General features: G+C 37.5%; 1 protein-coding gene across 8 annotated transcripts in view; it reads left to right on the top strand.

Moving 5' to 3' along the window:
- The window catches only part of NF1 (neurofibromin 1), a 304,993-nt gene that overhangs the window by 262,491 nt on the left and 28,330 nt on the right, over positions 1-14,172 (top strand). For all 8 annotated transcript variants that reach the window (XM_074388406.1, XM_074388407.1, XM_074388405.1 and 5 more), the window contains 10 exons: positions 1,124-1,264; positions 1,411-1,690; positions 2,122-2,336; positions 3,192-3,253; positions 3,398-3,512; positions 4,091-4,192; positions 6,904-7,044; positions 10,036-10,162; positions 11,913-12,044; positions 12,973-13,108. In XM_074388406.1, the coding sequence (XP_074244507.1) occupies positions 1,124-1,264; positions 1,411-1,690; positions 2,122-2,336; positions 3,192-3,253; positions 3,398-3,512; positions 4,091-4,192; positions 6,904-7,044; positions 10,036-10,162; positions 11,913-12,044; positions 12,973-13,108 (1,451 nt within the window). The remainder of the gene's footprint in view (positions 1-1,123; positions 1,265-1,410; positions 1,691-2,121; positions 2,337-3,191; positions 3,254-3,397; positions 3,513-4,090; positions 4,193-6,903; positions 7,045-10,035; positions 10,163-11,912; positions 12,045-12,972; positions 13,109-14,172) is intronic.

Below are 14,172 nucleotides of genomic sequence, written 5' to 3'. Positions count from 1 at the left end.
AAGCATGTAGACACTCACCCAGCTCTTCATCTGGTTCAAAATTGTAAATGTCTAGAGTGTATCTCAGGGCCAGAGAAAAGCTAGTTTTTTGCACAGTCTCCTTCATGGCATAATTTTATAGAATTATATATATTACATAGAACTGTAGAAATATTATGACATTTCTAGTAAATACTGTTTTATTCTAGTTCTCTATGTGCTAAGGTGTTAGTAGATGTTTCTTTTTATTGATGCTATTGGGACACCTGCTTTCATTTACAGTTCTACATAAGAATGCCAATTTAAAAATAGGATATAATGCAAATTTTATTTTTATCTGACAAGAATTATGCATATCATTTCTTCAACATAATCACTTAAGGAAATAATGCCCTCACTCAAAAAATGCTGCAACTCCTCCAAATAATTTGAAATAGCCTTGGAACCAGTGTTACAGCCCTAGGGAACATCTTGGTACTTCATGTCATTTCCTATATTTTACTTATTTGTTTTTTGAGACTGGGTCTCTCTCTGTCACCCAGCCTGGAGTACAGTGTGCAGTCTCGGCTCATTGCAATCTCTGCCTCCCAGGCTCAAGTGATCCTTCCACCTCAGCCTCCCAAGCAGCTGGGCCTACAGGTTGACACCAACATACCTGGCTAATTTTTGTATTTTTTCTTTTTTGTAGAGATGGGGTTTTGCCACATTGCCCAGGCCGGTCTTGAACTCCTGGCCTCAAACAATCCACTCGCATTGGCGTCCCCAAATGCTGGGTTTACAGACGTGAGCCACCACACCCAGCTCTGTGTTTTCAAATCACTATTTTATATTGCTAATACATTAGTGTCTTAGAAAAACACAGAGATACTTTGCAAGTGAATGAAGATAGTATTGATAGAGATTTTAAATTTTTGAATACCAATTTCTTAATCTCTGAAGAAATCAAATGAATATACTCATCCTTTCCTGGGTATTTTATGATAAATTGTACTTACTGACAGGTCTGTAAATAAAATCTAGTATTTCTGAGGCCTTGGGTAAAATAGAATTTTCATATTGATTGGGCTGTTCCAACGAGTATTTTTTAATTAAAAATAAAATTGGTAGAGTAATTAAAAACATGTTATTTTCCTTATTCAACTAGATTACAGATCTGCTTGATGTTGTACTAGACAGTTTCATCAAAACCAGTGCAACAGGTGGCTTGGGATCAATTAAAGCTGAGGTGATGGCAGATACTGCTGTAGCTTTGGCTTCCGGAAATGTGAAATTGGTTTCAAGCAAGGTAATCACTTTACTTTTGCCTTCTGTACTGTAGCGTATCTGTTTTTATCAAGAGGTTTTTGTTTTATAATTGCTTTTAAATTAAGCTGAACTTTGTAATAAAACTTTTAGTCTCATGTTTTTTTTAAAAAAAATTCTTCTTTACAGGTTATTGGAAGGATGTGCAAAATAATTGACAAGACATGCTTATCTCCAACTCCTACTTTAGAACAACATCTCATGTGGGATGATATTGCTATTTTAGCACGCTACATGCTGATGCTGTCCTTCAACAATTCCCTTGATGTGGCAGCTCATCTTCCCTACCTCTTCCACGTTGTTACTTTCTTAGTAGCCACGGGTCCACTCTCCCTTAGAGCTTCCACACATGGACTGGTCATTAATATCATTCACTCTCTGTGTACTTGTTCACAGCTTCATTTTAGTGGTAAGTTCTAGGAAAGAAATTTGTGTTTACCAGTTCCTTTCTCCATTTTGCTTCACCTGATGAATATAGATTATCTTATTATTTATGTTGATGCCTTAACACCAAATTGCTTATTTAAACCATTACTTCCATTTCATATCAAGCTTTAGTAAAGATTTTCTGTGCATACTTGTCATGTAGACCCTTGTAGTTATCACATAAACGAAATACTCAGTGCCAGTTGACTATTTCCATTACCAGCACTGATTTGTAGATAAATGGAGCTAGAACAAGGAGCTTTAATACAATGTATTTAGAGGTTTGATTTAGGGAGCATGATTATGTAATTGTTATATGATACTCAAATTTTCTAAATTTGAAATGAAACATGGAACTTTAGAAATCAAAAAGTAATATTTTCTGTCTTTACTTGTTCCTTTATTCTCTTACAGAAGAGACCAAGCAAGTTTTGAGACTCAGTCTGACAGAGTTCTCATTACCCAAGTTTTACTTGCTGTTTGGCATTAGCAAAGTCAAATCAGCTGCTGTCATTGCCTTCCGTTCCAGTTACCGGGACAGGTCATTTTCTCCTGGCTCCTATGAGAGGGAGACTTTTGCCTTGACATCCTTGGAAACAGTCACAGAAGCTTTGTTGGAGATCATGGAGGTATATAAGGCAAAATGATAAGAAACTAAGTTAAAATCTTTTTTAAAAAATATATTAATACTAGCTGGGCGCGGTGGCCCGTGCCTGTAATCCCAACACTTTGGGAGGCCGAGGCGGGCTGATCACGAGGTCAAGAGATCGAGGCCATCCTAGTCAACATGGTGAAACCCCGTCTCTACTGAAAATACAAAAAATTAGCCGGGCGTGGTAGTGCGTGCCTGTAGTCCCAGCTGCTCCAGGGGCTGAGGCAGGAGAATTGGTTGATACTGGAAAACGGAAGCTGCAGTGAGTGGGGTTTGTGCCACTGCACTCCAGCCTGGCGATAGAGCGAGACTCAGTCTCAAAAAAAAAAAAAAAAAAAATTAATGCTATATAGAAGAAATACTGGTTTATTGTGCTATTTTGTATTTAATGCTTAAATAAAAACACTTGTGGCCAGGTGCTGTGGCTCAAGCCTGTAATCCCAGCACTTTGGGAGGCCAAGGTGGGTGGATCACGAGGTCAAGAGATCGAGACCATCCTGGTCAACGTGGTGAAACCCCGTCTCTACTAAAAATACAAAAAATTAGCTGGGCATGGTGGCACGTGCCTGTAATCCCAGCTACTCAGGAGGCTGAGGTAGGAGAATTGCGTGAACCCAGGAGGCGGAAGTTGCGGTGAGCCAAGATGGCACCATTGCACTCCAGCCTGGGTGACAAGAGCGAAACTCCGTCTCATAAAACAACAACAACAACAACAAAACACTTGCATGGAATGTGTTATTGGTAACAGGTCACTTAATGACATTACAATAAACATTTAAACAGTTCTAAAAACTCTTATGTACATATATATTCAGAGTATCCCCTTTTTTAGGCATGCATGAGAGATATTCCAACATGCAAGTGGCTGGACCAGTGGACAGAACTAGCTCAAAGGTATGTCCCAAATTAAATATAAGTTGTAAAAATGTATGTTTTGTTGAAAATAAAGCTATTACTGTATGATCAGTATTATAATTTATTATTTAGTATGTATAAACACAAAGGTTTTTATAAGTTCTGTGGATCTTTTAATTGCAGATTTGCATTCCAGTATAATCCATCCCTGCAACCAAGAGCTCTTGTTGTCTTTGGCTGTATTAGCAAACGAGTGTCTCATGGGCAGATAAAACAGATTATCCGTATTCTTAGCAAGGTACTTGTTTTGCCCTCACTTCTCCTGAATATTTATGGTTCCCAAGTTGTAAAGCATGTCTTTCATTTTTCTAAAAGACATTTAAATTTGAGTTCAATAAAATATTATGTTATTTATTAAGCCTTTAAAATGTATTTTATTTTCTTTATTGTAATTCTTTGAAGAAATCTTCTCTAAAGAAGATGTCTTTATTTGTAAACTCTGATTACTTCAATATGCCTCTTTTGCTAAACAGGTACACTTAATATTTTACCAGTTTTCAAAGCATTTAATTATATGGTAAGACTATAGTCTTGTATAAAATTATGTAATTTGTAATTACTATAATAATGTCATTTGGATCACCCCATAGACAGAAAAAGAAAATAAAGAAAAAATAATGTCAGACTCTTATGTAGAAATATCAAAAATAAGAAAATAAATGTACATTAAGCTAGCTACCAAGATCATCATAGCATTAGAAATCATTCTAGCATTTATTAAATAAGTAAATGTTCCTGAATTATTCTGAGATTGAGTTTAGGAGTTAATGTTTTATTTCGATGAAAGTAAAATTAAAAATTCTGTTTTCCTAAAAGGCACTTGAAAGTTGCTTAAAAGGACCTGATACTTACAACAGTCAAGTTCTGATAGAAGCTACAGTAATAGCACTAACCAAATTACAGCCACTTCTTAATAAGGTAATTACGGTATAGAAAATGAGTGTATTCATTTTGGATATCAGTGTTGAATGTTGTTTTCTTTCAAAGAGTTCAGAAAATAAGGTGAATTGAGAATAAGCTATAAATAAAATGCTATAAAGTAGAACCTCTTAAAGTTTAGTTGTTTGAAGTAGTTATATTAGAAGAAGAGTAGGTGTGAATAGTATGTTCTCAAGTGCTTGAAAGTTTTTTGTCTCAGTGCTAAAGGAGAGATAGGTATATATTCTTACTTCTTTTATAAGTATTAATTATCTGCTATTGCCAACTACTGTACTAGGTGCTAGAGATAGAGGACTAACAAAGCCCATAAAACTCACTGCCTTCATGGAGCTTACTTTCTGGGGTGGGTGTGGAGGTTGGTGAGTGGACAGATAATAATGTAAACAAAATACATAGTATGTTAGTGATTATTACTGTGGAGAAATTAAGGCTGAGAGAAGTATACCTGATCATCAGAAGAGTTTGGGTGCTCAATGAAGATGATACTTAAAAGGAGTAAAATGATGTGGCCACTGTTTTAGGATGATCTGAGCTTATTCCAACTTTGTGCCCTGATTTAACGTATCTAGACATCATGTTTTCATATTAATAAAATGAGTAATCTTAGATTAGATAATGGCATGGTATTGCCCTCCAATTCTAAAGTGGTTTAATTCTGTGATTTGAGTACAAAGATATGCCAGACTTGGGAGAAATAACAGATAAATACCTGTTATATTCCTGGTTTGTCTACAAACATCCTAATTTTATATTAAACAAAATGGTTCTCTTGTCCCCATCTTATAAGTGAAAATGAGCTCAAAGGGGCTAAATAACTTGCCCAAGGTCACATACCTAATAAAAGAACCATGATTCTAATCTGATACTATCTGATTCTAAAGTCTATGTATTTTTCCTAATATCACAGTGCTAAATAAGGATTACCAATAATAAATGCTTCTAATTCAGAGTAGCAAGAGATTACCATACTGGTTAAGAGTGACAAGAAGTTGAAAAGATAGAGTTTAAACTCAAGTTAAAGGGAAACATAGGAGTTAATGTAGGTAGAGAGAAAGGGAGTAAGCAGAAAGCCTTGAGCAGCAAGGATAGCAATAGGACTGTACAAGAAGGCTGGCACAATGGAGGGAAGGTGGGTAGAACATTACAGCTGTAATGGAGAAACTTTTCAAAAGAGTAGAGAGAGGGGAAATTGTGAGGGCTGGACAGACCTCATTTCACATTCAGCATTGTTCAGAAAAGAGTTTGGAAATGTACGGTTTTTAAGCAGACAAGTTATATAACGAAAGCAGGACTTAGGTCCTGGTGGTAGTGTGCCCAGTGGATTGGAGTAGGGAGAAAGTGAGGTAAAAAGAATCCACCTGGCCAGGCGCGGTGGCTCAAGCCTGTAATCCCAGCACTTTGGGAGGCCGAGGCGGGTGGATCACAAGGTCGAGAGATCGAGACCATCCTGGTCAACATGGTGAAACCCCGTCTCTACTAAAAGTGCAAAAAATTAGCTGGGCATGGTGACACGTGCCTGTAATCCCAGCTACTCAGGAGGCTGAGGCAGGAGAATTGCCTGAGCCCAGGAGGCAGAGGTTGCGGTGAGCCGAGATCGCGCCATTGCACTCCAGCCTGGGTAACAAGGGCGAAACTCCGTCTCAAAAAAAAAAAAAAAAAAGAGTGACAAGAAGTTGAAAAGATAGAGTTTAAACTCAGGTTAAAGGGAAACATAGGAGTTAATGTAGGTAGAGAAAAAGGGAGTAAGCAGAAAGCCTTGAGCAGCAAGGATAGCAATAGGACTGTACAAGAAGGCTGGCACAATGGAGGGAAGGTGGGTAGAACATTACAGCTGTAATGGAGAAACTTTTCAAAAGAGTAGAGAGAGGGGAAATTGTGAGGGCTGGATAGACCTCATTTCACATTCAGCATTGTTCAGAAAAGAGTTTGGAAATGTACGGTTTTTAAGCAGACAAGTTATATAACGAAAGCAGGACTTAGGTCCTGGTGGTAGTGTGCCCAGTGGATTGGAGTAGGGAGAAACTGAGGTAAAAAGAATCCACCTGGCCGGGCGCGGTGGCTCAAGCCTGTAATCCCAGCACTTTGGGAGGCCGAGGCGGGTGGATCACAAGGTCGAGAGATCGAGACCAACCTGGTCAACATGGTGAAACCCCGTCTCTACTAAAAATACAAAAAATTAGCTGGGCATGGTGGCACGTGCCTATAATCCCAGCTACTCAGGAGGCTGAGGCAGGAGAATTGCCTGAACCCAGGAGGCGGAGGTTGCGGTGAGCCGAGATCGCGCCATTGCACTCCAGCCTGGGTAACAAGAGCGAAACTCCGTCTCAAAAAAAAAAAAAAAAAAAAAAAAAAAAGAATCCACCTTTATAATAAATAAGGTTGGCATGGGTTAATATCATTAACAATAAGAAAGAAATGACAGATACAAAAGAGACCACTCTGGAAGAATCAACAAACCTGGGTAACTGGATTTAAAGTACAGGGAGAATGCTAAGTAAGGTTCTCAGTCTAGCTAACAGTATCTTACATATGGAAAAGATGAAAAGCTTACCCATATCTTTATATTCCCCAAAAGAGAAAACATGGGTAATTTAGGAAGATAAACTGCTTCATTTTTAACTGAAGTGTGTTTTTGAAAGAGACTACTTCATGATTCATATTACTAGCCTCAAACATGTCTCCTTTGCCAGGACTCCCCTCTGCACAAAGCCCTTTTTTGGGTAGCTGTGGCTGTACTGCAGCTTGATGAGGTCAACTTGTATTCAGCAGGCACTGCACTTCTTGAACAAAACCTGCATACTTTAGATAGTCTCCGGATATTCAATGACAAGGTAAGCAAGCTTTGCCTTGGGGTTCCTAGATTACTCAAATTTACTACTCTTCCCTCTTTTTTTGTTGCTATTCTTTTAAAATCACAAGACGCTCATAACTTAAATGTCAGTTTCTATAATGTAACTTATCCTAAGTATATTTCCTTACCAGCTCATAAAGAACTATGTAAACTTGAATACATATTTTCTATATAAAAATAGTTTAAGAAAAAAAAAAAAGCTGGCCAGGCACAGTGGCTAATGCCCTTAATCCCAGCACTTTGGGAGGCTGAGGCAGGCAGATCGCAAGGTCAAGAGATCAAGACCATCCTAAGATGGTGAAACCCCATCTCTACTAAAAATACAAAAATTAGATGAGCGTGGTGGTGTGTGCCTGTAGTCCCAGCTGCTTGAGAGGCTGAGATAGGAGAATCACATGAACCTGGGAGGCGGAGATTGCAGTGAGCCGAGATTGCGCCACTGCACTCCAGCGTGGTGACAGACCAAGACTCCATCTCAAAAAAAAAAAAACACATATAGTAAAAAAACAAAAGCAGTACTGGCCTAATACTAGTAGAATTGCAGAATAAGGATAAATAATACATGATTATCTTTATCCTTACAGAATAAAGATAAATAATACATAATAGTAATAATAGTAACTATCATGCCAGGCTATATGCTAAGCACTATACATTCATTATTTTTAATTTTCCTAACCCTAAGGTAAAGGTTAGCATTCTCTGCCTTCCATTTCACAAGTAAAGAAATAATCTAAAGGTAAACTTATTTTTATTTAATAATGCCACTTAATGAAAAATAGGTATAATTCATAGCAGATAAGGAAGTTGGAGAGTCTAAAGGAAACTTTTGGGTACTTAATTTTACTAGTTTTTTCTTTTGTCTAATCTCACTTTAAAATAATACCATTAGTGGCCGGGAGTGATGGCTCATGTCTGTAATCCCAGCACTTTGGGAGGCCAAGACAGGTGGATCACTCGAGCTCAGGAGTTAGAGACCACCCTGGGCAACATGGCAAAACCCTGTCTTTACAAAAAATGCGAAACTTAGTTGGGCATGGTGGATGTACCTGCAATCCCAGCTACTCGGGAGGTAAGGTAGGAGGATTGCTTGAGCCTGGGAGGCAGAGGTTGCAGTGAGCTGAGATCATGCTACCGCACTCCAGCCTGGGCAACAGAGCGAACCCCTGTCTCCAAAAAAAAAAAAGTGTATACATACATACACACATGTAAAATATATATATATATATGTATATATAAAGTGTTTGTATATATATATATATTATATAAAATCCAACTCCAGTTAAGATTAATAAATGTTAGGAGGGTTGCTAATTGTGTGTGTGTGTGTGTGTGTGTGTGTGTGTGTGTGTGAACATGGGCAAGTTATTTCTTAGTTACTTTCTAATTTGTAAAATGGAAATCTGATTGAGGTTGGATTTTAGTTCATGGAGAATAGAGGAGAGAATAAAATAGTATGAAATTATGTTTCTTTTGTCTTTGGATAAAAATGGGAAGAGTCTAGGAGAAAAGAGGGGGATGTTTTTGAAAGAATTTACGTAAATAATGAGATTTGCCTGACATGAAGTTAACTGAGCCATGGGTAGAAAGAACAGGATTGGGCCGGGCGCGGTGGCTCAAGCCTGTAATCCCAGCACTTTGGGAGGGCGAGGCGGGTGGATCACGAGGTCAAGAGATCGAGACCATCCTGGTCAACATGGTGAAACCCCGTCTCTACTAAAAATACTAAAAATTAGCTGGGCATGGTGGCACGTGCCTGTAATCCCAGCTACTCAGGAGGCTGAGGCAGGAGAATTGCCTGAACCCAGGAGGCAGAGGTTGCGGTGAGCCGAGATCGCGCCATTGCACTCCCGCCTGGGTAACAAGAGCGAAACTCCGTCTCAAAAAAATAAATAAATAAATAAAATAAATAAGAAAAGAAGAAAGAACAGGATTATGGTTTTAAGTGTGAAGATACTTGGTATAAACATTATTAGTTCAGTCTACCAGTCTACCAGATGTAGTGTGAACCCAGAACAGCTAGAGGTCTGAGAAATAAGGAAACAAAATTTTAGAGGTAGGAGGTATTAAGAGGTTTATTAATCAGACCTCCATTTTGCAAATTAGAAAGGAACTAAGAAGTTAAGTAAGTTGCCCATGCTTGTACATCTGTTTTGGGACTAGACTCTCTCTTTCCTAATTTTCATTGCTCTTTTTCTAGAACTGTTTTGGGACAATTGTGGTCAGTGATATCTAGCTATTGTCTATTTATTAATGTTAAGAATATTTGGAAATTGGCTGGGTGCAGTTGTTTACACCTGTAATTCCAGCACTCTAGGAAGCTGAGTTGGGAGGATCACTTGAGGTCAGGAGACCAGTCTGGCCAACATGGTGAAACTGTCTCTACTAAAAATACAAAAATTAGCTGGGGTGGTGCAAGCTTGTAATTCCAGTGACTTGGGAGGCTGAGGTGGGAGGATCACTTGAACCTGGGAGGTGGAGGTTGCAGTGAGCCAACGTGGTACCACTGCATTCCAGCCTGGGCGACAAAGTGAGACTTCATCTCAAAAAAAAGAATATTTGCAAATGGAGCATTGCAAATGGGGCATCTGCCTCAGCATTTTCATCTTCAGAACAGCCCAGTAGCAGGAGCTCATTTTTATTCTGGTGCCCTTAGGATGCTAGGCATCAGAGTTATAATCTTGTTAAAAGTCACCAGGATGTAATTTGAGAGTCCTTTATTTGGTATTGTAAATAAAAGTGATTTCATCTTCCACCATCTTCTCAATTATGTGCTTAACTATCTTGCACCAGTTAATTCATAGTAGCTAAAATGTTCTGTGGTTTTCTGCAGTCAACTGAAAATAATTTCTCTCACCTTGAAAGGATTACTTATATTATCATACTGTTGAACACAGAAACCAATTAAGTGAGCCTTTAAAGAAAGCTCCTGTGTGAACCTCATCAACCATCTCATGATTATCTTTAATAGAGTCCAGAGGAAGTGTTTATGGCAATCCGGAATCCTCTGGAGTGGCACTGCAAGCAAATGGATCATTTTGTTGGACTCAATTTCAACTCTAACTTTAACTTTGCACTGGTTGGACACCTTTTAAAAGGTAAAAGCCTATGTTAGAATATTTTTATGAAATAGTATTAAAAAAACAGAAGTAATTTCAATAATTGATTACTTGAAATAAATTGAAGTAACTTAGCCTGTATGTCTTTCTTGAAATGCAAACTAGGCCAGGTGTGGTGGCGCATGCCTGTAATACCAACACTTTGGGAGGCCAAGGCAGGAGGATCACTTGAGGCTAGGAGTTTGAGGCCAGCCTGGGCAACAGTGAGACGTAATCGCTACAGAAAATTTAAAAATTAGCCAGGCGTGGTGGCACATGCTTATAGTTCCAGCCACTTAGACTTGCTGTCGATCAATACTATTATTTTATACCATTGTACCTCACCTTTCTGGTACCCTACCCTTACTCGCTTCTACATTGCTTAAAGCCAGTGATCTCCAGCTATTCTTCAGAGCCAGTTTATTCACTTCCTAACCTGGTTTTACTCCCAATTGCTAACTTCACAGCTTGTTAACTTTGGTTCATTAACATAGAGCAGTCCTGGCCAGAGACTGCGGTTAATAGGAACAGCATATAGTGGTGGGTCTGGAAAGGAAGGGTAAATTGAGACCTGGGATAAGGAGCTGGCATGAACCCCAGTGGACTCAGCACTGGATGTGGCCACAATAGAGGCTACAGCTTGAGTCAACAGTATTGTTTCAATTTAAATCTTAGGCTTGAGTGATAATGGAGATTCACCCAGTTTTTGCCTGATATATATATACACGCATACACCCACTTCTGTGAATATATGCATTTGATTTCGCTTTCTTATGAAATTTCTACAAAAAATATTGACAGTGTTAATCTCTAAGGCCAGTAGGGATTTCTCAAAAGATATTACAATTACAAAATGATACCAAGGTGAGGAATTGCAACTGGGCTAATAAAGTGCTTACTTATTTTTTATATCCAGAATACCAGGCTGGGTGTGGTGGCTCACGCCTGTACTCCCAATACTTTGGGAGGCCGAGGCAGGCGGATTGCCTGAGGCCAAGAGTTCAAGACTAGCCTGGCCAAACATGGCGAAACCCTGTCTCTACTAAAAATACAAAAATTAACCAGGCGAGGTGATGCACGTCTGTCGTTCCAGATACTGAGGAAACTGAGGCGCAAGAATTGCTTGAACCTGGGAGGCAGAGGTTGCAGTGAGCCAAGATCCTACCATTGCACTCCAGCCTGGGTCACAGACTGAGACTCTGTCTTAAAACAAGAAAAGAATATCAGATACTTTCCGTGTTCAAATCACCTATTTTTAAATGGGGTAGCATTAATGATTAAAAGTTGGCCAAAGATCAAATTTATCCTCTAATCAACCCTATTTATTGGACTCTTAGAGCATATACTTGCTATGTCATTAGGTTTTCTTTTAATTAAAGATATTTTTGTAAAAGAACTCTTTCTTTTCAAAAGAAATCTTAAGGGTCATTCTAATACATAGATTTTCTTTTTTAATCCCTGTGCTGCTTTAGGGAATAGAAGATCTGAAAGACAATCATGTTTTTAGTTTTCCTCTTCCTGGAGTACTATAGTGTTCTAGGGAATATTCTGTTCTACACATTTTTGGTGCTTAATCTTATATGTAATTAATTATTCACATTCACATATGTATGTTTTACCTTCCCAAATAGCATTCTTGGAAGGCAGGAGTTATACTTCCTTGCCTTGCAGAATCACTAGTCAGAGAATAAGAACTCAGCAGATACTTGTTCAAAAAATTAATTAACTTCATATATTTTTTTTTTTGTAGGGTACAGACATCCTTCACCTGCCATTGTGGCAAGAACAGTCAGAATTTTACATACACTACTAACTCTGGTTAACAAACACAGAAATTGTGACAAATTTGAAGTGAATACACAGAGTGTGGCCTACTTAGCAGGTAAAAACACAAAATAAACAAAATTAATCTTGCAAAATCTATATCGAAGGATCACCCAAAAAATACAAATACCTATGAGTCCTTTAGCTGGTTGCTTGGCAGAGTAAAAAGGTCACGATCTGGTCCTTTAGTGTTGGTTACAATTTTGAGAGTTTTGCCAAAACATTTTTCTATATGAAAGAATTTAATTTCCATTAAAATCTGAAATGTGTTCCCTTGGTCATCTTTGGTTCAGGACATTACAGTGGCTCTCTGTTATCTGTCATAAAATTGGAATGCTTCAGTCTAGCATCCTGGGCCCTTAAATAGCCTTCTCAGTTCTGTCATCTTTCTCTAAATTTCATGAGCCTCATTTTTTATTACCACTCCAAATGGATAGGCTATTTTAAGTTAATCTACTTGCCATCTCCCACAAGTGACTGCCTCTTCAATATTCATTCCTTATGCCATTTTATCTGGAATGTTTGCCCTGTCCCCACCATTCCATTAAAGCTTCCTATTTGCTCTTATCTTTTGTTTCTCTACTCAGCAACACTTAGCACTTATGTACAATACATCTTGAACGTAGTTTTTTGATGGAAAGTGCTGATTCTCAGTTTCACAAACTTCTATATGTGTCACCTTTTTTGTTTGAACCATATGACCTTGAGCAAAATCATTTAACATCTCAATATTTTTCCTCATTGAACTTAATACCTGCCCTGCCTACTTTGTGTTTGTTAAAATCAAATGTACATTAAAGCACTTGGAAAATAAAAGGTGCTTATTAAATAAATCTCTTTGTATATTTCATACTTATGTAGTCTTCCAAAATATGTGCACATTTAACAGGTATTATTCTCTTTAGAAGACTGTAAGAAGTTCATCTTGTTTTAAGTCACACGTGTGATTTGTTAAATTTTTTAATCTGCTGCCTTTTTCCTTTTAGCTTTGCTCACAGTGTCTGAAGAAGTTCGAAGTCGCTGCAGCCTAAAACATAGAAAGTCACTTCTTCTTACTGATATTTCAATGGAAAATGTTCCTATGGATACATATCCCATTCATCATGGTGACCCTGCCTATAGGTAAGTGGATTTACTCTCCTATAATTACATAATCATAATCAAGTTTCAATTTTCCAACTAATGGAGGCAAGCATCGGAGTAATCTAGAAGGTAATATGGGGGAAATCTAGAGATGATCTAGCAACAGTGTGTAAATTAAAACTCATTTTATAAATATGTAGTATTTTATGTCAGTTAGTAGGAAAGTTATTCTTCCAATCTAATTGTGCTAATGTTAACATTAGTTTGCCTCTGAAGCACAAACCAATTGAACAACAAAAGAGATGCTCTTGAAAATATTAGGTTGTGGGGGAAGGGCCTGGGGAAAAAAACTAATGCAAAATATAAACAACACATTACATGCTTGGATAGAGGATGAATCTATACAGATTTGTAAAAATATGCACATGCTAACACATTTGTTTTATTTACTCAAATCACACTAAACTTATTTAGAAGTTTTCTAAAATGTAGATTTCAATGGTAAAATAAATTATATCTGCTATACATGGTTTTGGGTGGTATATTTTTCAGTATAATTTGAAGAAATTTCATGAAAATGACACTGGGAGATTTTTCTATATTTTCAATTAAATAAAAATATCTTTAAGGTTTAGGGACAGTGTTGAACATAGAAAAGTTATTTTCTGTTTGTAAAACTTACATCATTCCATTTATCAACATGCTGCTTTTTGATAAAAAGACTTCAACAATTTCCTTAAGATTTTAACAATGTATGCAAAAATGTTTCAACATACTTGGTATTCAGTAGTCTTATTTTTGTCTGCCCCATTATTATATTACTTTGAGATAATGCCCTTTTTGTTATGGAAAAGGTAAAATAGTTTGCCTGTGTTCCCCTATCAAAGTATAATTTAATGTCTGATTTTCTTGATTTTTAAACAGTTGCCTATTTAGACTTGATTTTTTCTGATTAAAAAAAAAAATCAGTGCAGTAAGTTCAAGGTCTTTTATACAACATGATAGCTATAGTTAATAACAATGTATTGTACACTTGAAAATTGCTGTGGAAGATTTTAAGTATTCTCACCACAAAAAATAAACATATGAGGCAACATATATGT

This window comes from Saimiri boliviensis, chromosome 17, assembly GCF_048565385.1.
Source record: "Saimiri boliviensis isolate mSaiBol1 chromosome 17, mSaiBol1.pri, whole genome shotgun sequence".
Taxonomy (NCBI): domain Eukaryota; kingdom Metazoa; phylum Chordata; class Mammalia; order Primates; family Cebidae; genus Saimiri; species Saimiri boliviensis.
Note: the sequence above shows the minus strand (reverse complement) of the source record. Positions and strands in the feature narration are given on the sequence as shown.